The sequence below is a fragment of the Archocentrus centrarchus genome, chromosome 6, assembly GCF_007364275.1.
Source record: "Archocentrus centrarchus isolate MPI-CPG fArcCen1 chromosome 6, fArcCen1, whole genome shotgun sequence".
Taxonomy (NCBI): Eukaryota; Metazoa; Chordata; class Actinopteri; order Cichliformes; family Cichlidae; genus Archocentrus; species Archocentrus centrarchus.
Genome location: NC_044351.1, coordinates 16,424,103 through 16,448,218, shown reverse-complemented (window position 1 = coordinate 16,448,218; position 24,116 = coordinate 16,424,103). Strand labels below are relative to the sequence as shown.

General features: G+C 40.6%; 1 protein-coding gene across 1 annotated transcript; it reads right to left on the bottom strand.

The window, feature by feature from the left end:
- Nucleotides 1-1,621: 1,621 nt before the first annotated feature.
- LOC115781973 (LHFPL tetraspan subfamily member 3 protein-like) lies at nucleotides 1,622-24,116 on the bottom strand. The gene is made up of 4 exons (XM_030731934.1): nucleotides 23,008-24,116; nucleotides 7,020-7,256; nucleotides 5,169-5,197; nucleotides 1,622-3,110 (listed from the first exon to the last, which is right to left on the bottom strand). Exons 1-3 carry the CDS (start codon nucleotides 23,432-23,434, stop codon nucleotides 5,181-5,183), a joined length of 681 nt encoding a protein of 226 aa, XP_030587794.1. The 5' UTR covers nucleotides 23,435-24,116; the 3' UTR covers nucleotides 1,622-3,110; nucleotides 5,169-5,180.

Below are 24,116 nucleotides of genomic sequence, written 5' to 3'. Positions count from 1 at the left end.
GATTTTGTCCAAATATGATGGAAACTACACAAAAGAAACGCAAATGAACTGACCACAGATACCCAGAGATTGATTATACTTGATTGAATCTGGTGGGAGGTAATTATCAAATAGCTCTTTTGTTTTGTGATTTTTTTTTTTTCAATTTCACAAAAGGCAAAAAAAGACTATGTGAAGAACTTAGGCTTCTATTATCCTTATTTATTTAGCGAGGGTGTTTATAAAGTTGCATTCAAATGCTAATGCAAAACCTGCAGCCTGCATAGTTTATTGTGTGCGTTTGTTCTTCTGAGATATCAAAATTTCAGACTGCCGCTCAACATTAGCAATGCGTCCCACGCTGTCCCACACAATCACACACTTGCCCTACTTTTAGTTTGTTGGGATCTTGCCACCCTAGTTCCTGTGCAACTTCCAGTTTTTCTCTGTTTCCTTCATGACTCATCATATTGCAGTGAGTTTGCCAGAAACCATATTTTACATTAAATGATTTGTATTCAGAACAGAAGTGTTTTAAATATAGATTCTGCCACATAAAAGGCCAGTATAACACCGGATCTATCAGTTAAAATAAATGTTCCTGCAGTGATTTTTATGCACTCACACACTGAGCTGCATTGAGTTATAATTAAATCTAAATGAAGTTATTCCTCATCTCACCCCTCAGATACCCCGCAGATTCCCATAAGGCACAGGAGCCACGCACAGCACAACTCCTGAGTGGAAAATTTGGCAGTACTGAGTGCTTTGAGTCTAAGCTGTGAGAAGGGGGTTGTTGGTGTTACTCTTTAAAGCATCACATGGAAACAATAATTTCTTTTTTCAACCTCTCTGCTCCACCACTCGTGGTTTAGACATGTGACACAGATAAAAAAACAAAAACAAACGACTATTATAACTTATGAGAGGTTAATCTTTCATAATCTCTCAAACAAAACTGCATTTTTCATTTGAGTTGCCTGCAATATGAAGTGAGACGTGATGGAAAGTGTTTTGACAAAGTTAAGAAAAACTTTAAAATCCATTTCTTTTCAAATATTAATGCAACTGCTAAACATTGTCAGTGTTTCCTCTCAAAATCTAAATTTGTACATTTAGCTCTTTAAAAGCTTTTTTAGTAGCAGCTCATCTCATTCAGTGATGAAGTGTCCCGTCTGCTGGCTCCTCAACTTCTATTTGCATTTAACCTTTTTGAGAGGTCTAATGCATGATTTAATATGCAGCCAAACATAATGTAAAGAAAAGAGTATAATCCCCACCTAAGAGTGATCGAAACCAAAAGTAAAACATAAATGAACGTTGAATGGGCAGTCTGAGTCCAAACTCCGGGACTTGAAAGGGGTTCAAAAGTGATCTTCAGTTAGTTTTAGTTCTTCTACATCAAGAAGTTACAAAACCCGCATGGCCTAATACAGTGGGAAAATGGTGGGGCAGGAGGAGGGGTGCAGGGTGCAGTGTCTTTTGACCATTTAAACAGCTGAGAATCAGCATAATGTACTTTATTATAATATTTTTTTTTTAACAATATTTGTGTTTGCAGCTACCTTAATGATAATCACAACTGTCAAATATCTCATCCATTTTAACTTCATAAAAATAAACAAAACCAGCACAACAGTGATTTACAGTGAAAACCTTTATTAAGTGTTAATATTATTCTTTAAGGAATCTCTTTCATTGCTGTAAGTTAACCACCTTTCCCATATTTGCTAATTGGCATCTACAGAATATCTATTTACACGAGAACATACCCACAGGTGAGGCTGGGACAGGCCTTACTAATTCATTATGACTTGAGCTCAATACTCAAGCACACTAGTCGCCCCACATTGAACTCCCACCCCATCATGTTACCCTGTATGTCCCAACAAAGCAAAGAGACAAAAGGAGTCAAAGAGGGAGAAACAGAAAGAACTGGACTAAGACAGAAACACACACACAGACTGAGATTCACAACGGGACAATTTTGTGTGTGTGTGTGTGTGTGTGTGTGTGTGTGTGTGTGTGTGTGTGTGTGTGTGTGTGTGTGTGTGTGTGTGTGTGTGTGTGTGTGAGGTTGGCATATTGGTTCACTAGACCAACAAACTATTGCACACACCACAGTCACGCCAACACTCACATACAGTATGTGCATGCACTCACTCAAATACCCACGAACCTCCTTACACACTCGTACAGAATCACAAAGTCATACAGTAGCTAAGAGTCCTGCAGCAGTCAGTCCTAATAGCCACCATCACAGTGTAGATACACAAACTATAAAATATTAGATTTCTTCTTAAACTGAAGCGCTGTGCAAAGTTAGCTAGCAGGGCGTTAAATGGACTTAGTTAAAATACCTATAACATCTTAAATATTCACTGTACATACTTTGTAATACAAGTTGTGTCTGTTTTAGGTGACAATATTCTTATAAAAGTCTTAAATATCTTTTTTTCTAGTAAAGTGAGGGGGGACAAGGGGGGCATATAAGCAACTAAAACTCTCTTTTAAGTGTCAAACCTAAACACAATAGATTTACAGAAACTCAGTATTATCTGAAAATGAGCCGTTTTTTCTTTTCACAAATAAAACATGATCGGCATTCTGACGGTGACACACGCACGGCTAAGTGTTAACATACTTTAATACTCGTAATTACATAATGTATGTTTTGTTTGAATGTAAAGTTTCGTGTACAAGTTGTATTTGCTTATGTATGAGCTGACGTGTGTGTGTGTGTGTGTGTGTTTTGTCTGTGCTCATGCTGCAAGTGTACAATGTCAACCCTGTGTCTTCTCATGTAGGTAGTGGGTAGTCCATATACTTGTCAACAAATTAACAGTCTCTGCCCCTTGCCATGGTCTATGAAATGTTGTGCAAGGCTCAGACACATTAGGATAGAAGTGCTTTGGGCTCCATCTAAATGCTGGGTTGATGTACAGACTGTGAGCACAATGGATGGACACCAAAAGGTAGGTTACATCGGGTTTTTGGCAGGTAGTTGCAAAAGGCAGGCTGGCTGGTTCAACAGAATTCCTCTCCGCCGCAGACCTGGACCGCCTCCCTCCTTTAAGCTGATGTTGATCGACTGGTACTTTATGAAAACAGACATGTGGATCTTCACGAACCTGCAAGAAAGAAAGCAAAAGACATTGTGTGGTTTGCGAGTATCTGCTGTTTAAATTTTTACAAGTGTTAGTCAAGAATTTTGCTTATACATTTGTGCATTTGTACTCCGGGATCTTGTTAAGCTTAATAATGGCAGATGGGGGAAAAATATTTTATCTATACTTCGTTGCTTTGAAGAGCAGATGTGTGCAAAAATGTGCTTAAATAGCAGTATTGCTCATTTGCCTTCCGCTGCTTTGCTCTGCTTTGCATGGCCGCATGTGCAAAAAAAAAAAAAAGTGAATGTGATCACTGAACTGTTCCTTTGCTTGTAATTGTTGCTCTGCATGCTTTATGAGCTTTCTTCTGCATGCTTCTTTTTTAAAATCTTTTCAGCAATTTATTATCTCATATTTTTATTGCTTAAACTCTGCACATCAGTCATAATAGTGGGACTTAAATGTAAACCACTGACCATGGACATTCAGCTGCACCGATTCACTGATTTTCTTATGTTCTTAATTACAGTGGCTGTGTTTATGTATAAAGCATGGGTCATTTGAAGTGTGCCATACAGAAATTAAATGGGACTTAAATGTAAACCGCTGACCAGCATCAGAGAATAATAATAAAGTATTTATGTAATCTAGAATTATGATTAGGAGTAGATTAAAGGATAAGAATAAGATAAAAACAATTTAAAATAATAAAAACACACTATTATAACTCAAAAGACAAATTTACAATAGTGTAGTACATACATTACATATTTTTTCCATCCATGCAGCTGCACATTAGAGCCATTTATGTCTCTTTATTTCTTAGTTTGCTGTTCTGGTTTTGTCCTATAGTACTAGGGTTCTTTTTGACACAAAGTGATTTGAATGTGGACCCAAATGCAGACCTGAGACCTGTACTACAAACCAGGCAACCTCAGGGTTAACACTGAATTTTCCATACTACAAAGATACTTCTTAGCAGAGTAAATCACCATGGTACAGTAGCTGTGACCCAGACCTGCTCTGGAACAGGTTATGTTCCAAATTAGAGATCAACAGGTATGAAATCACTGCCTGCTGACCAATCAGATCTCTGGAAAGTAACATCACCATTCCTGGAAGATCCCTTGGACCTCTATGACCTCTATAACAGTCTTTAATTTAGTGAAACACTTGAAATTAATGATCAGATTCCCCCGTGGATTAATGACAGAATTATGATAGATCGGTATCATACAAAATCAACATTTTTGCAAGCTTTTCCCGCTTGCCTTCAAGTGGATAAGTGTACAGGCTCTGCTATCAGTTCACTCATTGATATCTGTGATTGACTAGACACCGCCAATGTCACCCCCTTCATGTGAATGCCCAGGGGAAAACCAGAGTTAACTTATTGAGCTGATAACCAGCTTGGAAACAGTACAGTGACCTGACTGTCAGTGTTAGGATAAGTGAATCCAGATAAAAGAAAGATACTCTGGGTATGCTGAACTCACTTCGTAGTACAGGGCCCAGGACACAGTGTAAGAAACAAAGGGCAAACTTTATTACAATGCTGCTGAGAGTCCATGAAAAAGCACTGCAAGGTAAATAAACCAAAAAGTAACTAAACCAAAAACAAAGAAAGGGACACAGAAGGAATAATCAACGCACAATCGAGCGGGCTACAGAGAGGACCGGGCTATTTAAACACAAGCAACCGATTACTGATGGGGAAACAGGAGCGAGGTGAACACACTTAAAAACAACCGGGGAATCAGGGGAGACCGTCGGAGACATGAAAGAAGACAAACCTTTAAAGTAAAACAGGAAACAGCCAGCGGAGACTAATACTAACCTGAATACACTTGACAACAAGTACGAGACAAGAAAACACAACAGAACTGAGGCATGAACACCGAACGGGACACGAGGGATTGGATGAGGACACACTGATGGTACCAAAACACAAAAAGTCACAAAAGATTGCAAGCTAGACCTTAGGTTTAATGACACTTTTAGCAAAGTAAGATTTGAAAAGGACAATCACATTATTTACTTCCTCAAACACTTCAAGATGCATTTTTTGTGCTCACTTACCTAAAGATTTGGTTAGGCATTTCCTCCCTCTGCAAAAAAACCAGAAACATGGAGAAAAATATAAAACACATCTGAAAATATAATCTTCAACCGATACCACATGTATGCATTGTTGCATTGCTCACAGACACCAGTAGATGGCACCAGGGATGAGCTAATTGATTAAAGACTATTGAGCTGTAATGAATTATGTATAAATGAAAGATTCTCTGGAGCCCCAAAGTAAGGAGTGGTACATCATCATCATCATCATCATCATCAGGGTATTAATGGAGTGGTAAACGTACTGATAATACCATTCAAGTTTTCCATTCTATGACTTTGTCTATAGATCTTTTCATTCTTTTTGACCTTTACCTCTAAGTTGAAGGTCACCAAAGTTTAGAACAATATAAGAGAAACTGCAGGACTGTTTTATTATTTCTGTTATTATATTACCAGCTGCATCCACAGATCATCAAACATGGTGCCCGATAATGTTACACACATCAGTCTTACTGAGTCCCTTCTGCTCCTTAACAAGTCTTTGCTTTCACTAGTTCATGTCCATCCTCTCTCCTCACCTCTCTTTAACACTTTGTTCATGCCTGTCTGGTTCCATTACAGACCACAGGGCTTAGACATACTAATCACATTTCCCACTGGGAGACATTCCTTTACTCAGGCCTTTCCACAGTACCTCAGCATGGAGAGCTGTGATAGGGATGCAGAATTACATAAAGTATGTATGCATACCAGTACAAGACAGGCCATTACCCACCGACTTTCTTAGATGCTTGGTATGAAAGTGAGGTTATATTTTGATAAGGAGTTTGTCAGATATTCACACAGCCACAACACAGTAGAGACGTAGCAGACACGTGACTTGCAAGAAGGACTAATTTGGGAATATATCTCTCACAGCAGCGACAAAATAGACGTGTTCATAAGCTCAAAGCTCCCGCTATAATATCCCCACAAACACAGCGATAATACAGAGCAGTTTGTCTTTAAACTTTATGATCAAATAATTCATTTAACTTGTTAAATGGGTGCAAAACCAATTGGCAGACACAAAAAGAGATGACAGTGAAACTCTCTTTCAGAACAGGAACAGGAATCATTTCATTTTAGTTATATAATTTATGGGGATGTAGGGAAAAAAAAAAGGCTTGTTAAGGGGTTAAAATGGGTGCTCATTAATGGTTGTAATTATCTAAAAGAAGGTTCATGCCAGTCCCTTCATTATATTCAAAGTGTGCTTCTGAAGCTTGCTAAATTTAGCTTTGCTTTTAAAGAGGCTGCATCAAAAGCTCATTACTTCAAAACTTTCGCTGGGCATGAACGCAAGAGTGCACTGACTGTAATCCTTTCATGGATTTAGTTCATCTCATCTCATTTCCAGACTTGTTTATATTTTGTCACCTTGTTAATGAATGTGCATTTTCTATTTTCAGTCTGGTGAAAGTCATTTGGGTTGTGATGAATCACAAGTCGATTCCTGAAGTAAGCTTTAAAATATTCTTATTTGCTCTAAGTGTATGCATTTGGCATTCCCCCGTAGCACGAACTGCATTAGATGCACTTTCCGAGCAATTTATCTGGTACGCCAAAAAACAAACAAACAAACAAACAAAATAGACCACTTCTCAATTAATGACTGAAATGTGAAACTCAGAATTAAACTTTAAATATCTGGAAATTTAATCATCTCTAGAAATAAGTGGAAACTAAGCTTTAAGTATTTGGTGCGTCGTAGTTGAAGAAACGTCTCCCATCATTATCATTTTTGTCACTTCAGCTTTTTGAGCAAGATGTTGCTTTAAATCTGGCTTTTATTATATTTCACCATATTAGATGGTTTATTCTCACCCTTGCTTTCAGCCAGCAGCTCCTCTGTCATGAGGCCATCCTGCCGGTTCCCCAGGACAAACGCCAAGAAGGAGAGGATGAGGGCGTCCAGGATCCCCATGATAGCCAAGATATAAGCCCAGCGCACAGAGCAGGCGCCCAGGCTGTATTTGTCAGTCTGTTCTCCGCACATCCGCCGGACCTCATCACTATCCCATCCATCAGGATAGATCATGCAACCCAGCACCAGACAGACACCTAGTGGGAGGCAGAGATGGGCAAAGTAAATAAAATGAAGAAAAATAAGGGCAGGCCAAGAATACAAATGGGCAAAAAGGAGGAGAATGAGGTTGGGAAGAATAGTGTTTAGTGCTATTAGTTGGGCAGTATGTATCTAGACTTAATGCGCGCCAGTGGAAGTGCAGCAAAACTGTCAGCAAACAACCACAACAGTCGCAGCAGACACAACAGCAGTGGGAGAGTTGCAGTTTTGCAGCTACACTGATGACGTCCTCAGAAACTGTCCACGACCGTGTGGCATTCACAAAGTTCGCTTGTTTTTCTACACAACATTCTGGACATTGTGTAAGTAGTGACAATATTAGACTTGTTGCTCAGAATTCTGTCTTTGCCCAACATGTAAAAACCTCGCTCATCTTTAACTCATCCTCGGTTGAAAGAAATTCTTCTCTAAGGTAATGCTGCATCAGAAAAAACACGAGAAAATGAAGAGCCTGTGCAATTTTTTTTTTCCTCAGTTACTGCCCAGAGGGTAAAATTTCTCTCATCTTCGGTTTGAATGAAGTTCTCCAGTGAGGTGGTGCTGCAGCAGAGCAGCAATAGACCTGGAAAAAAAAAAGCTGACTGCACAATTATCCAGAGCGCATTGCACATTAATAATAAAACAGACTCCCCACTTCTTTATTCCCTGAACACTTAGTTGCTTTCAGTGTTTCGTCCCTGAATCCTGTCTGTTTGTGTGTTAGGATTTGGGCTTTTGGGCATTTTTCTAGTTTATTAATCATGACATCTGAATATGTATGGACACCTTTTAATCATGTCTTGCCTTTTTTTTGTTGTTGTTGTTGTTGTTTTTTTTGGGGGGGGGGGCTTTATTAGCAATACAGTTTGTTTGACTCACAGCTAATAACATGAGAAGAGTTGTGCTCGGCAGCAGATTTCTCTGAAGGGTAGTTTGATACAGATAGTGCAAAAGAAAGGTGCCAAAGCTGCCTCTGAATCTCCCTTGCCTGAATTTGTCCACCATAGCTCCTCCATAGCTGCAGATTCAGAGGATATTTCTCTGCAGGTCCATTGCAACAGTGTGTGCTCACACTGACTTTTGAAAAATTATTGATTATAGTTGACTGATGCACTGGGCCATGTTGGAAAAGAGTATTATTTTCTTAACATTTTACCTCTTAAAAACATTTTATGAAATCTGGGATATATGACAGCTTGTTTTAACCCTTGAACGTGCACAGCGGCTCAGATAGCCACACACTAACATGTCATTAGCATGGAAGCTCTTCACTGTGAGTGAGGACACAAAGTTCGCCAAAGTAGGTGGGGGACCATCACAAAACCTAATGAGACACTTAAATCACCCTTACCCAGCTGAAAATGGACATTTTAAAGAAGCTAAGAAAGGGAAAGTGGCTAAAGCTAAAGCTATCCAGAGCCAGCAGCCTGGGTATGAGCAAAGGGTCAAACCAGTTAGGAGGAAAATTATGGAGAGAAGTTTGGGGGGAAATTGTAATTAGTTATAGTTATAGAAACAAAATCAGGATCTGTCAAGAAAATTGCAGTCGGCATATTTCTATCTCTGATGTTATCTGGTGACCTGAAATGAAAGTTGACCATGTGTGCATTGATATGAATGTAACTTTTTCACCGTGGTACAAAAATGAAGTCTTATCAACTGGCAGCATAAATACTTTGCAGGTTGTGTGTGTGTGTGTGTGTGTGTGTGTGTGGGGGGGGGGGGGGGGGGGGGGGGGTCTGTATACATCATCCACTGAACAGCAGGAGTGCCACAGAAGGCCAAGTTTGATATTCAGTGAGTCAATACACATTACTTTGCTTTGTCTCCCTTATGATGTATTTGCTACAAATGTAGCATTATGCTAGATCTTTTCGGATATCTCCTGTGTGCCTTTGACTCAGTTCAACACAATCATGAATATTACATTGAGGCACAGGAGGAGGGAAAAGAGGCTCATGGGGTTATGTCACCAGGAAAAGAGAGACAAAAGCTGAATGCGTGAGGGGAAGCAGGACAAAAGACAACACAAACAGTAAAATATTTGTCTCAGTCACTGCTGACTACTACTCTGTCTACTACAAAGGCTGCCTCTGCAGATAATCATCTCAGAGGGATGCACTGGCCAGGATTATACCAACAGAGGGTGCCACATATGCCACTCTTGTTTCCAGAAACAGCTTGTGGTTAGAGGAGGAGCACATGTTCCTTTCATGCACTGTAACAGAATGCCTGCTATGAACTAATCCATAATCACACAACATTACTGAGCAGCCCCATGCAGCACAGCACTGCTTACATAATAAGACTTTTTCTGTGAATTTGGATTCCTGTAAAGCATAACACCATGCAGTCTATACTCATATTATAATAATACCAATGTAAGCAAAAAAAGGGTTGACTTCTTTGACATAAGAAACCTTTAATAAAATAAGATATTGAAAGTGGCATGATTTACAATGCTTTACAACACACTTGGGAATTCTTTATACACCAGTGGATCAATCATTAATCTTAAGTCATTTTGTAAATAATACATGCAATGGTACTTTAACTGTAATTAGAGGCATGCTTCAGAGTGAAAGTGGATTAATTAACACACATGCAAATCAATTCTAAATAGGGATTTTAGAGAGGAGGGGGGAAAAAGGAAAATTACAGCACGATTAACCTTCGTATCGACACTGATAAGCCAAATTCCTGGAAACAACCAGCCAAACATGACAATATGTGCTTCTCTGTTTTTTTTTTTTTCCCCTGCATGCAAGAAATCATGGAGGCCTGGAAGGTTTTGGCCTTTAGAGGTATTAAGAAAAAAACTTACTGACTCATTTTTGTGGTATTAACTTGTTTTAAAAAATCGTAAAGTAGAATGATACAGATTATTTATATCCCCCTTACCTGGAATAAAATTATGTGTGTGCACACCTGTCCTCTGCACCTTCTAGTCCCGAACTGATTAGCTGAATATCTGATCAGATGACACTTATATTATATTATATATATGATATTTGTTTTTACTACTTTATGTGTTCTCTAATTGGGTGTTGAGTGTTTGGTTTTTGGATTGTTAATGGGACAAAACAATAAAAAAGGTGTCACCTCAGGAAACTGTGTTTGGTATTTGTAAACATGTACTTGATGTTTATAAACAGTAAATTCAATAAAAAGTGATTGATTTGGCTTACGGCTATATTAAAGCGAGTTAAAAATAATTTGCTGAATACTTACATATGAATGATAAACAGGGTCCCATAAAATAAAATAAATAAATAAACAAATATCTCATTATATCTGTGAATCTGCTGGCTGCACTCGCCTGCACTGCACTGCACTGAAGCAGAACTTCATGCTGCAGTAATAAATGGTGTGCTCTGGTTCCTCGCCACAGAAATAGCAGCACACCTGACAGAATGCAGCCGTCAGTCGGAGCGGAGACGAGACATTAACTGACGGCATTATCCTACCCTTTTGGCTTTTCCCTTGTCTCCATCTCGTTCCCGCTCTCCAGAGGGAGCGGGAGCGAGATGGAGCAGCAGACAGGCGCAGAGAAAGGAGAGAAAGATTATGAGGCAGGGCGAGGCAGAGGCACGCAGAGATATATAGGGAGAGGAGGGGGAATAGGGTGAGAGACTGAACCCTTGCCATGTTCCACTCCTGTGTGCAGCCGCCAGCAAGTACCCAGCACCACTCCAACGTCATGAGCACTGGCTACCATATGCTGGAGCCCCTCGGCAGAGCTATTCTCAGCATTTTCTTGTTTTTTTTTGTTTTTTGCAGTTTCCACACAAGCACACACCTTCCTCTGTTTGTCTCTCTCTTTTTGGGAAAATCGGGATCAGGCAAGTATAAAACTGGACTGTGAAATGCTTGTTGGCTAACAGCAGCTTATGTAAGAGACTGTAGGTAGGGCAGATTAGGTGCAAACATCACTACAGTAGAGTTTGAGAGCAGGCCGGCAGATGGTACAGAACTGTATGATGGCAGCAGATTTGTCAGAAGCACACTGGCTCATTTTCCCAAAGAGAGAAGTAATTCCCATCGATACAGAAAAACCTTTTTTTTTTTTCTGCCTGTCATAATCTCTGCATGTCATTTAAAACTAGTGCAGGTGAGTGGAGGTCTAACGTGACCTCCAAAGCAGCAGCTTGATTGGATTTGTGTACCTGAGTCAAGAACAAAGAAAAACAAACCTGTAATCTGTTTTGCTCTAACACTGTCAATGTGGCTGCGTGTCTGAGTGTGTTCTTTCACTGTTGCAGCATGTCATTGATTGACCTGGAACTAAACAGTTGTGTGTATTCCCGGCTCCTTCCATCACTCAAACATCTGCAGCACATCTAAGCCATGAAAAAGGATTCTCAATTTTCGACTCCCACGGTCCTTTGTGGAATGTGTTTTCTCCTCTCCTCATTTAAATAGCTGAGACAAACTTAATTATGCATGCACACATTGTAAACCGTGCTATCTTGTGCTGCATATGGATCTACTGCTCACACATAATCAAAAACATGCACGCTCCTCTTTGTTTAAAATAGTATAGCTTAATGTCTTTTCTCACTATGATCCACCTTGATGACGGCTGAGTAAATGAGTTTGGTTCCTGAGCTGACAGCATCTCTTGTAAATGGGCCTGCGGATGGCAAAACAGCATTTAAGGTCAGCTCCAAAGAGAAAATCAGGATCTGGGAAGAGCTTTGAGTGTTTCTCCAAGTTGTGTTTCCTGGAATATGTACAGGTAGGTTTGTTTTAATGTGATAACTAGGGTTGGAACTCACACTAGTAAAATGGTGGCCTAAATGTCGACAAAATCTAGTTCAGCTCAAGGGGTTTATTCTACTGTCTTTTATGCTATTTCGTATAGAAACTGACTACGTTCAAAGAAGCAGCAACATAATTACTTAAATCCAAACAGAACAATTTTATATCTTGTTATTGTTCTTCGCTGGTTGTGATCCACTATCCCTTAGGACACAATTCATCTGCGATGCTTCTTATCTACATTGCTGTTCTCAGCATTAAGCTCCAGGCAGAGTGGTTTCTGAAACACAATGTGAAATTTTGGCAAGGAACTGCATGACTCACATCAGAGACTGAGGCTGAGACTGGAGACAGGCAGCCCAGGGAAGAACAACACACTGTGTGCAGTACCCTCGCCTAAAGTTAATGGACCACACAGTTTGATTTCACTGGTTTGAAAACAAAATGTGTACAGACAATTCTGTGAAAAAGTATTTCTGATTTCTTAGTTTTTGCATGTTTCTCACACTTAAATGTTTCAGATCATCAAACAAATTTTAACATGAGGCAAAGATACTAGAGTAAATACAAAATGCAGTTTTTAAATGTTGACTTTATTTATTAAGGGACAAAGCTATCCAAACCTACCTGGCCCTCTGTGAAAAAGTAAGTGCCCCCTAAACCCCCTAATTGCTGGTTGTGCCACCATTGGCAGCAAAAACTACAATCAAGTGTTTGTGATAAGTGGCAATGAGTCTTTCAAATGACTGTGGAGGAGTTTTGGTCCACTCTTCTTTACTGAATTGTTTTAATTCGGCCACATTGGAGGGTTTGCGAGCATGAACGGCCTGTTTAAGGTCATGCCAAAGCATCTCAATTGGATTTTGACTAGACCACTCCATAACCTTCATATTTTTTTGTGTTTGTTTTGGGGTTTTTTTCAGAAGTGGGCTTGCTGGTGTGTTTCTGATCATTGTCCTGCTGCATAATCCAAGTGGGTTTGATCTTGAGGGTATGAATCGATGAGCGGACATTCTCCTTCAGGATTTTTTGGTAGAGAGCAAAATCTATGACTCCATACAGCAAGTCGTCCACGTCCTGAAGCAGTAAAGAAGCCCCAGACCATCACACTACCACCACCATGTTTAACTGTTGGTATGATGTTCTTTTTATGAATTGCTGTGTTAGTTTTATGCCAGATGTAGTGGGACTCAGACCTTCCAAAACATTCAACTTCTGTCTCGTCAGTCCACAGAATATTTTCCCAAAAGTCTCAGGGATCATCAAGATGTTTTTTGGCAAATGTGAGACAAGCCTTTGTGTTTTGGTCAGCAGTTGTTTTCTCCTTGGAACTCTTCCATAGATGCAATTTTTGCCCAGTCTCTTTCTTATTGTTGAATCATGAACTCTGACCTTAACTGAGGCACATGAGGCCTGCAGTTCTTTAGCTGTTGTTCTGGGTTCTTTTGTGACCTCCTGAATGAGTCTTCGTTGCACTCTTGGAGTAACTTCGGTAGGTCGACCACTCCTGGGAAGGTTCACCACTGCTCCAAGTTTTCTCCATTTGTGGATAATGGCTCTCACTGTGGTTCACTGGAATCCCAAAGCCTTAGAAATGGCTTTGTAGCCCTTTCCAAACTGACAGATGTCACTGACTTTGTTTCTCATGTGCTCTCTAGTTTCTTTAGATTGTGGCGTCATGTGTGTTCACTTTGTCAGGTTCAATTTTAGTGAATTCTTGATCAGGCCTTTTCACACAGGGTCAGGTATGTTTGGTAGTTTTTTTTTTTTCCTAATAAATGAAATGATAATTTAAAAACTGCATTTTGGCTTTGCTACATTTATCTTTGTCGAATATTAAAATTTGTTTGGTGATCTGAAACATGTAAATGTGACAAATACGCAAAAAAAAAACTATGAAATCAGGTAGGAAACAAAAACTTTTTCATGGTACTGTGTTTATATATCTGTACTACATCCATTTATATTTCAAAATCATTTCAGTGTCAGAGCTTCTATATCTGAATCCAACAGCAATTAAAAGTAACCGATGCCTTACGGTACCACTGAATGATCAGAAAGAAACACATGTAGGCTCTGATATCCACACACATCACTCTGCACTGTCATAATTCAATACTTCATTTACTCAGTCCAATTCTGTAAGCTTAATCTTCAAATGATGAGGGTGTAAAATGAGACTGATTAATACAATCTTTCCCATGGCAAATTCAGCCTCTAATGTGGGCAGGATGAATCCCCTTTTCACACTTGACAATTAAGACTTTTCTCTGGCTCTATAGATGAGCGAATGAGTACCCAAGAAAGATGGCCTGAAACCATGACAATGATATTCCATAATTACTATTAGATAAATGGGGCAATTAAGGGTGTATGATCCATATAGTGTGACTAAATGGAGTGTGAAAATGTGCCTCCACGTATTATAAGCTGGCTTCATGATGCAGGTTTATGAGGAGAAAAAGAAAGCGGGATATACATATAATGAGAGAGCTATTAATAATATTATGATAGAAATTGTTACTTTTATGATGTTACTCTGTGCAATTATATGTGGTTATGGGAGAACCGACAGTTTTAATCAGGATCTTGATATGCTTTCTGACAGTCGTCTGTGCACAAATATAAGTTCTCTAAAAACACATTTCCAACATGTCAGGATACGGTGGAAAGTAGAGCAAACTTTTAAAACTTACTCCGACAAGCTCCCCTGGAAGAAGAGGAACATGCTCATCGAGATGAGCTGTCTACAGTCCAAATCTATTTCTGCTTCAGTTGCTGGCAAAATTTGATGGTTGCTGGAGGGGAGCAAGGAGCTTCCAGGCAGCCTCAGTATTCCCCTCTGTCAACATCTTCAGCAATTTTCTGCACATCGAGCACATAGTACCCACAGCTTACCTATCAATTCATTTTAAAGGATTAGAAGGAGCGGGCGATGGCTTATTTCATCAAGTTATCTGTGTTCTGTGTCAGGGCAGGTCTTGCAAATGCTTTTTAACCATCTTGTAATGTAGCAAATAACCTTCCTTCAACAGCAAATTGCATTTTCAGCATACAGGATATGCTAAAACTACACAAGAAGGAAATCTTTCCCAGTGTAATTTAGTCTACAGCCTGAGAACAAGCCTGAATCCAAAAAACAGAGAGTGTCACTTCCACCACCCATATGCTAATACACAAAAACTGTGTTTAAACAAGCAACTGTGTGTGTGTTTAAGTTCCTCTGTGATTTTTTTTTTTTTTAAGTTCCTCTTAATTTGTTACTCTTGGCAGGAATAAACTAAAGGTCAAGGTCATATTTATTATATCAATGCATCTGGCTGCATTTTTTTCAAAAGTCACACACTCCCATAAGAGGCTACCTACTATTACTATGACTAAAATAGATGTAGGGTATGTAATGAAGATATATATATAACAAACAATAAATCAGGGGTTAAGGGGTTAAATCCTTAGTCTAGCTATCTAAGATACTGTTTAAATCCTTCTTCTCCGACAGAGTGTATGTCCTCTGATTCTTACACACCATCTGGTCCGAGCCTCATTATTACACATTGATGTTAAAAAAGATCAGCTTGACACACAGTAGAAGAGAGTTCTCTTAGAAATTATCAGTTGACCGCACTAAATAGATATGGCAGCTCAGGTGGGGATCGAGAGGTAGAGAATGCATGCAGTGGGGAGAGAAATCATGGGAGGAGTGCAGAGTAAACTGCAGTGAGCAGAGCAGGAGGGAGTCAGGCTGGGGTGGAGGACTTATGTAACAGGTCCAGATGCAGCTTGTACCTCCACAGAGGATAAAGATTGGCAAGGGCAATGGGGATCAAAAGAGACCTTTGAGTTCTCTGTGACAAATACTCACTGGGTCACCCGTTCGGGGATGATGGAGACAAACAGCAACAGCTTAGGCAGGACTGTGCTCTCTCAGTCAGCATTTAACAATACGAGCATTCAACTGGGACAGAATGAGGGTCTGGGACACAGCATCATCCAGTGGTGATGTAGGTGCAGGAGTATTTTAGCTTTTAAATACGAAATATGTTTGAGGTTTTCCAGCTAAGAGCCGAAGGATTAGGCACTAAAAGTACTGGTTAGGTTTTATTTGGGTAGATGAAGACAATAAAACCTACTTGGCTAATTTTATGAAAAGATCATTGTTTGGAGTTAATCACTGGTCATAGCTGGTGGTGTCTCACTAAATGCTGTGACACGGTGTTTCAGATGCCAAAGAACATGCGGTGTAATTAAACTAAGACTAAACAGCATTAACTGATGAACTCGCAATGAAAAGGGGCTGGGACATCTGACACTTTAAGAGGTATTCAAATCATTTGCTAAAGTAAAACTAGTCAGCGCCACTCCACTGTAAAGAGAAAAGCTTAGTGATTAAAACATGCTCATTATGCACGGCCTGTGTTAATGTTATCATGTTCAGCAAACTCATAATATTTGTATGTAGAGTCTCAGCCTCAAAAGCAAATAGTATTTTCAGCTGTAAAAGCAGCACAAGTTACATGTGCACCACATATTCATCAATGCAGCATGCAAAGTTTTTTTTAAAACATTGTAGGTCACTGTGTCCTTGACCCCCCCCCCCCCCCACCGTGGAATAAATCAGCAGCCTCCCCTGCCAGAGCTCTGGCCTGAGCCAGGCCACTTCTGAGATCACAGAGATTAACTCCGGCAAATCTATACTGCACACCCTGCAGCACTACAGGGACACTGAACACAGGGGAGTCATAATGATGACTTGGCTGGCATTTAGATTTTTTATTCCACACTGCTACACTCAAACTCACAAAGTGTGGGCTAATTAATCAGCATTGATCTGTTTGTTTTGGGGGTTTTTTTATCTTCAAATACAGAGTCTCAGGCTTTTTAAATTAAACCAGCTGTTCTGCAACTACATATCAGAATAAAATCAACAAATATGCATTAATAAAACAGCACAGACCTCACTTTGGTATGTACTGTAATCACTGCAAAAAGGAATGCCTGCATTGTTTGCATGCAAATTACTATGCTTCAGTGTGCAATGTGCGTAGTGGTGTGTAAATATGGACTGGCATTTATATGGCGCTTTTATAATCCACGTAACTGACCACTCAAAGGACTTCACACTACAAGCCAGATAATTCACACAGCACTTTATTCTATGCACTGTATCCATCTTTCATTCACATCTACTGCCAATTTAGAATCAACAGTTAACCAAATGTGTCTTTGGACTGTGGGAGGATGTCAGAGCACCCAGACAGAGACCAAATCTCTGTTATCACGTGGGCACAGGGATAACATGCAGAGTCCACACTGGAAGGTCAAAACCAGAACCTTGTTTCTGTGATGCAACATCGCTAACCGCTGCACCACCATGCAGGATAATATCCTTCATCCATCTTCTTCCCCTGTGCACAATCAGCAGGAGTGTGAACTGCATAGATGATAGTTTAGTTGCTGCCCACTGACTATAATTAGATGGTTCAACTGACTGTGTGTTTTTAATTACAAAAACTGGAAGATGGAACAGTGTTAATGGACAGATGATAGGCAATATATGAAAAAGAAGGAGAGGTGTGTTAATAACAGAGTCGGGCTAAATGCAAACTATTTCACTGTCGACTGCTGTGCCGGGTACTGCAAAGGTGTGGATTAGTGCATAAAGCTGTGCTGTGCATCCAGTTTATTTGGCTGCAAAAAGGTTGACTTTCATTGCTGTTCTGAAACAAATGAGTGAGAGTTTAAATCAGCTCTGAAACTCCCAAGCCAGTTTGTTTCACTTTACAACCTTACTGCTACTGCCAATGTTCCCACATGGCCAGGGTAGAGTTCAGCCAAAGAAATTTCCAAAGAAATCTCTCAGATATTCGTGTTTGCTTTGTCTTTTCATTCATGTGAGCCCAGTTTCCTACTCTCTAGACACAAAGAGGCATACAGTTTTTCTTTCTCAGTTGTGTTTCATAGCTGAAGGCACTAATGTGTGTTACTGCAGTAATAGCAGACAGTACTAACCCGTGTTGTTTCATGGTATTTGTTACCCAAATCTGCCCTAGTGGGTATCTATCTAAGTGTACTGTTGAGACACGTTGCTCTCTGTTCAGTACAGAGCTGCAGCAGCACAAAGTGACTGGACACAGGATTGTCTCCATCACGTGGGTAACAGACTGCAGCAAAATGATGGAACTCCATGACACAAAATAATGTGAGCATACTGTGCACATAACATTAACAATATTTTTTATGTATTCATTACAAAAAATGTGTCAAAAATTGATAGACAGCAATTTCCTGGAGGTGCGAGTCCTGAGTAGGAATGAGCATGCATTAGCATGTAGACAAGGGGAGCGCATCTGATACGTCTACCGAAGAAACAGAAGCAAAGCGACTAAGAGGAGCATCAGAATCAGCCTTTTCTTCCGACTGCTTTTGAAAGTCTGATAGGTGTCTGGACAAAAGTTCCCATTTGCAATCTTTACTCCAGTGAGCTGGAGCAGTATGGTCCAACAGCAGTGACGAGTGCAGCTGCTCTCATGCCGAGCTTCCAGCCACTCTCCACCTCTACATTCAACCGGGATTTAAAGCTCCTTTCGCAACAAGGCTCTCAATAGAACAAATGGATTACGGGAGTAAAAGTCAACAACAGCAAACAGAGATGTGATAATGATACATGCAGAAATACATGGAGCGAGATCAAAGTGACCAAAAGGATCAGTGTGTCTTCTCTGAGCTCTGTCATCTGATTTGTTTTCTGTCTGCCTTCTGTCTCCGTCTTGGAGTTTTTGTTCACCTCCAAACCTCTTACTATTTGCTCTTTCTTTTCTTCCCTCTTGCTGTCCTCTGTCACCACTGCTTGAAGGATAGAGGTTTGAAGTTTAGATCTGACGGTCCTGCTTGATCTTTTTGAGCCCAGTCAATTTGGTTTGATGTGAAAGCCGAGATTTCTTTGGTCCCATATTTAACATGTGACATTTTGCACCTTTTATAGTTTACTGTGACTCATGCACTTGTACTGTGACTCAGTGCTCTTCAGTGAGAAAGTTATCAACAAATGCATCAGGAGTTAAGACCTAAACCTGGGGTGCGGTCGAATAGTCACTTTTGCTTAAGAAGGTTCCTAACTGAGTGAAGCGAACCAGAAGTAGATCAAAGTTAATAGAAAAGCAAAGTAGCTCAAATAGCAACTTTTTATAACCTTTTTATAACCAAGATATTTCAAAAGGGACAGCAAGGTGAAAGTCAGACCACAGTGGGTGCCACTACTGTCAGCTAAGATGTGGAAACTGAGGTTACAGTTCACATTGATTCACCAAAATTGGACAATAGAAGATTGGAAAAACATTGCCTGGTCTGATGAGTCTCGAATTTTGTTACAACATTCAGATGGTAGGGTCAGAATTTGATCTAAACAAGATGAAGGATGGCTCTATCTTGCCTTGTATTAACATTTCAGGCTGCTGGTGGTGTAATGGTGTGGGGTATATTTTCTTGGCATACTTTAGGCCCCTTAGTATCAACTGAGCATTGTTTAAATGCCACAGCCTGGCTGAATATTGTTGCTGATCATGTCCATCCCTTTATGACTGCCGTGTACCTATCTTCTGATGGCTGCTTCCAGCAGGATAACGCACCATGCCACAAAACTCAAAACATCTCACCGGTTTCTTGAACAAATCTGCAGGAACTGTGTGATGCCATCATGTCAATATGGACCAAAATGTTTGAGGAATGTTTCCAGCATCTTGTTGAATATGGGACATAGAAAATTATGGCAGCTCTGAAGGCAAAATTGGGTCCAACCCGGTACAGTGAGGTATACCTAATCAAGTGTCTAGTGAGTGCAGATAAACCCCACAGTTGCTATAATGGTTATTCTAGTCTAGCTAATGAAGTATCCAGTGACTGTATATATTGCATCTAACTAAATGTGGTATAAACTGCCTCTTCCTGGGAAACCATCTGACTTGTGCTACAGAAATCACACAACTATACAAATGTTACTATCAAATGATGGCTTACTCTTGCATACTAAAAAACAAGCACACCAAAGAAGCAGCAAAGGACATTCCTGAAAGCATTGTTGCCATTTAACTTACCTGTGAATTTTAAAGAAAATGTTTCCTTTTTAATTATTTAAGAACATTTTCTCTAGAAAGAAAAAGAAAAGATTTTCTTTAGAACGCATGGGTAAAGAAATTTTTTTTCTTAATTATTTCAGCATATTCAAAGACAGACTCACACAAAGAGAGAAACTAATACAATAAACAAAAAGTGGGAAAAGAATCTGCAGCCCTTTGATAACGAGCCCATTCGTATCTTTCCAAATGGGTCACCCTCTGTCTGCACATTTTTCCTGCTTTACAAAGCTTAGGTGTTATTCACATGTATGACTCACGCTATGTTTCTTCTCAAAAACAGATACTGTAGCATGAACTACAGAAAAAGTCTGTCAGCTGTGCCGACACCACGAAGTCCATACGTCAGTATATAAAACTGAAGTAATTATCGTTGACCTCGCTGGGTACTTGGTTAATTGGTGTGCAGAACCCTGAAGAACTGCAGTCAAAGGCCAGACAAGAGGTAGAGAGAGATGACGGCACTTTGCACAGTTCTCAATGAAACAAGGTTGTGAAAAGGAGATTAGAGAAGTGTGAATTTGTGTTTATGTGTATATCTTACTGTGTTGAGCTCTGTGAGGGGGGGGAAAAAAGGACACACACCTACATTTACATGCCATGAACTTGTGAATGTGCAGAAAGTGAATCAGCTCTGGTGAAGAGCATACAGAAGGCTGCAAGCCCATCTAGGGCAGGGTGCACTTTCTGTACTCAGTTTTGTTTGGATACGGTGGGCATTTTGAGACTTCTAATGTGTCCTGCTGGTTCACTTTCTCATCAAACATTCAACATTTTTACCTGGGCTTCACAGAAACCCCACCCCCCGAAGATGGCTAGAGATGGGCTCTCACTTGCTGATTCCCTGGAGAGGAGCATTGTGCAACAGCATGAGTTTTCTATGTCGAGTGTTTATCCACCAGCCTCTGCCCTCAGCCCAAGGAGATTTATGAAAGTTGCCACAAAACTGGCATACGGAATATCATTTAAAATTATGTATACACATCAACTATGACCTTGATTTTCAGTTAGTGTCCCTGAACAGCCCTTTTGCTCAGTGAGGCATGGTACTGTTACATGCTGTGTTTTCATACCAGCCGTATCACCCAGTAAAAATGTCTATAAGAAACCCATAAGGCTGATTGCTGAGGCAGAGAGAGAGAGAGAGAGAGACTGGTGCCGTGGAGCAGAGACTGCTCTGAATACTGACTGTGTCCTTGGCCAGTCCAGCGGCAGGGATGGGTGACAACAAGCTACCACTGACCAAACAACAGTGTTAATTTCAATTGGCTTTACAGGCGTGAGATTTGTCATGCATTGGGCTGTTTAAATGTTTTAAATAAATGTGAAAAATACTGCATAAAGGAAAAGAAAATGATAAAGAATCCATTTGTTTTGTCTTTATTTTGTACATTCTCATTCTGACCTGCCATTTATCATTATCTATGACATGCGCTCTCCTTGCCAGTGGGCCACCTGTCTTCTATAAGTGAAGTCAGCATGAGTTTAACCTTCAGCTAAGTGTAATAAAGTTTGACAGTGCTAAACAGTCAAGCTTGCTCATTAGGCATCGCTGTGCCAACTGGCTGTGGTCAGGGTCTCTCCTTTTGGCTTTCTCTTTCATCTCTTAGCTGTAGAAACACAAAGCCCAGCGGTCTTCTTATTAGACGGGCTTATTGCGTTAACTCAGCCCAAACATAACACACTGAGCTGGAGCCTTTCCAAATACCCCATCCCCTCCACTTTCCCTCATTTCTGTTTGTTGCTAACAGGAAGCCGACTGCTTTGACCACTGGTGCAGCTGAGTTAGACCGATGTTTGGCAGAGTCTGAACTCTTCAGATGGTCGAGGCCTCCACTCCCACTGACGTTAGCCCACAGCATGCTGCCAGCAGCCGAAAGTCTGACCTCGACATATTTTGAAAACCAACCTTGACGTATAAGAACACACACATCTTCTGGCTGTGAGGACATTCATTCATTTGCATGACGCAAGCTGAATGAAATTGGGCTGTATTGTAGCTATGCATATGATATACTATATTACAACATAACATGTAATTCAGTGCTTATGTTACGAGGTTCCACAGTCATCAGCCGTGGTAAACTGTTTTGATTCTTTTTAAGTTAAATTTGAAGTGTCCAGCTATGTTCCTGCATTTTGTCTTTTAATCACTCTGGGATAGGATGTGCACCTTCCATGTGGTTTTGCATTAGTAATAAGACTAGACCACATGTAAGCATGTTTTGCTGGTTATGGTAAAGGACCACAAACTCTGCTTTAATTTAATTTAAAAGCACAGTGTAACCCATGAAACCCAAAACACTGGATTAAACTTGCAACCCCCCCAAAATCTCATTGATGCTGGCACCAAATTTTTGATCATTTTCAAATATAAGACAAATACAAGGAAGAAACTTAAGTTATTAACGGTCAACAGGTTTCTTCTTTAAAAAAAAAAAAAATCATGAGCTGGTCAATGTTTGTATGTCTCTTTATAAACTCAGAATGTGACATGTTTGGGCTGTAAATACACAAGCGGTGTGTATGTCATGTGTTCAACAACACTTCAGCACCATGGACAGCACGGTCTGCTCAGGAGGGCTGCTTGCCAGCTCCTGGGGAGATCCTGGAAACTGTTTATTTTCACCTTGGCTGTTCCCAATTAATTTATTTCATCAACTCATCAATCAAAGTCAAATCCATGCCAGTGTTTTGAGCCCAACAAAGCACACACACACAAAACAGCTGGGCAGCTTCTAAACTGTCGCATGTATTTTCCGTTTATAAAATATTCATGCTTTAGGTGTGTTTTGGATACTGACACTTGTCATATTTCATTTTCACCTAACGAACTACCCTCTCAAAGACCACTTACCTGATGCTGCTTGCATCCAACCACAGATCTTGTACACGGTGGATGTGCTGAGGAGGAAGAAGAGACTGAAGCAGCCGATGCAGGTGACAACCAGCATCATAGACATTCCAATGAAGAAGGAGGCGGCCTTGAACGCACCAGAGGGGATAGCGGAGAACTCGGTGAAGCTACCCTGGCAGGCCAGGTCTCTGGAGAGTCCATCTCCAATACAATAATGAAAAAGGCCGAAGTAGCCGACCTGCGGCGTATCCACGCCATCTCCAATCCAATAGGGCTGCGAGAAGATGGTCACGTTAACAATACCGAACAGAATAGTGAAGATGGCCCACAGAAGTCCGATCACACGGGAGTTGCGGACGTAATTGGTCTGGTACAGTTTCGCGGCTTCTGCTGATGGTAGCATTGATGCGGCGGATCCAGGTATCATTTTACGCAATCCCGAAGACTAAGTGAACGTTGCGATCTGTCCGAGTGCAAAGCGAGGACTTAACATTTAGCACATAAACAGTTTTCTGGTGGGTTTTTTTTTGTTATTGTTTGTTTTTTACCTAATCACAGCAGGAAGAAGAATCTGAGGAGCAATGCCTGTGCATCTGCAACACAGCAACATCTGTCAGGCGCGATCAACTCATGACGTCGCATAAAACCAGGCGGTGAACCGAGTGAGGTGCCGAAGCGGAGAGCCTGAACCCTGGATGTGACCGATAACTGAAAAGTCAAAGGCTGCACTAGAAGAAATGGTCTCTCACTGCACTTGCTCCGTGTGGCCGTCAGACGTGCACATCGCTGCCGCGCTTATTGCTCCGTGCTGCCCTTGGAAAGCCGCCCGACTCATAAAGGCATATATTCACATGGACCTCAACTACAGCCTATAACATATGACGCGCATGTATCCACAGCAGCCCAAAAAGAAACGGCATCAGCCTGTAACGAGCAGCCTGTAATGCCTCCGGAAGGTGGTCGCAAATACATAATAGGCCTGTACGCCTACTTAGGAACGAACGCGCCCAATCACAATTACCATTCAGAAAATACAGCAGCCCCTCTCTGCATCGTCAATCGGGAATGCGTTCTTTATGGCAGCATCACGGGGCTGTCAGGGATGCTGG

Bases quoted from the DNA above. Each gene is read 5' to 3' on its own strand.
- LOC115781973 (XM_030731934.1), bottom strand. From the start codon at position 23,434: ATGATACCTGGATCCGCCGCATCAATGCTACCATCAGCAGAAGCCGCG. The intron at 7,257-23,007 runs GTAAGTGGTCTT...GCCTCCCACTAG, and splicing joins TTGGATGCAAGCAGCATCAG to GTGTCTGTCTGGTGCTGGGT.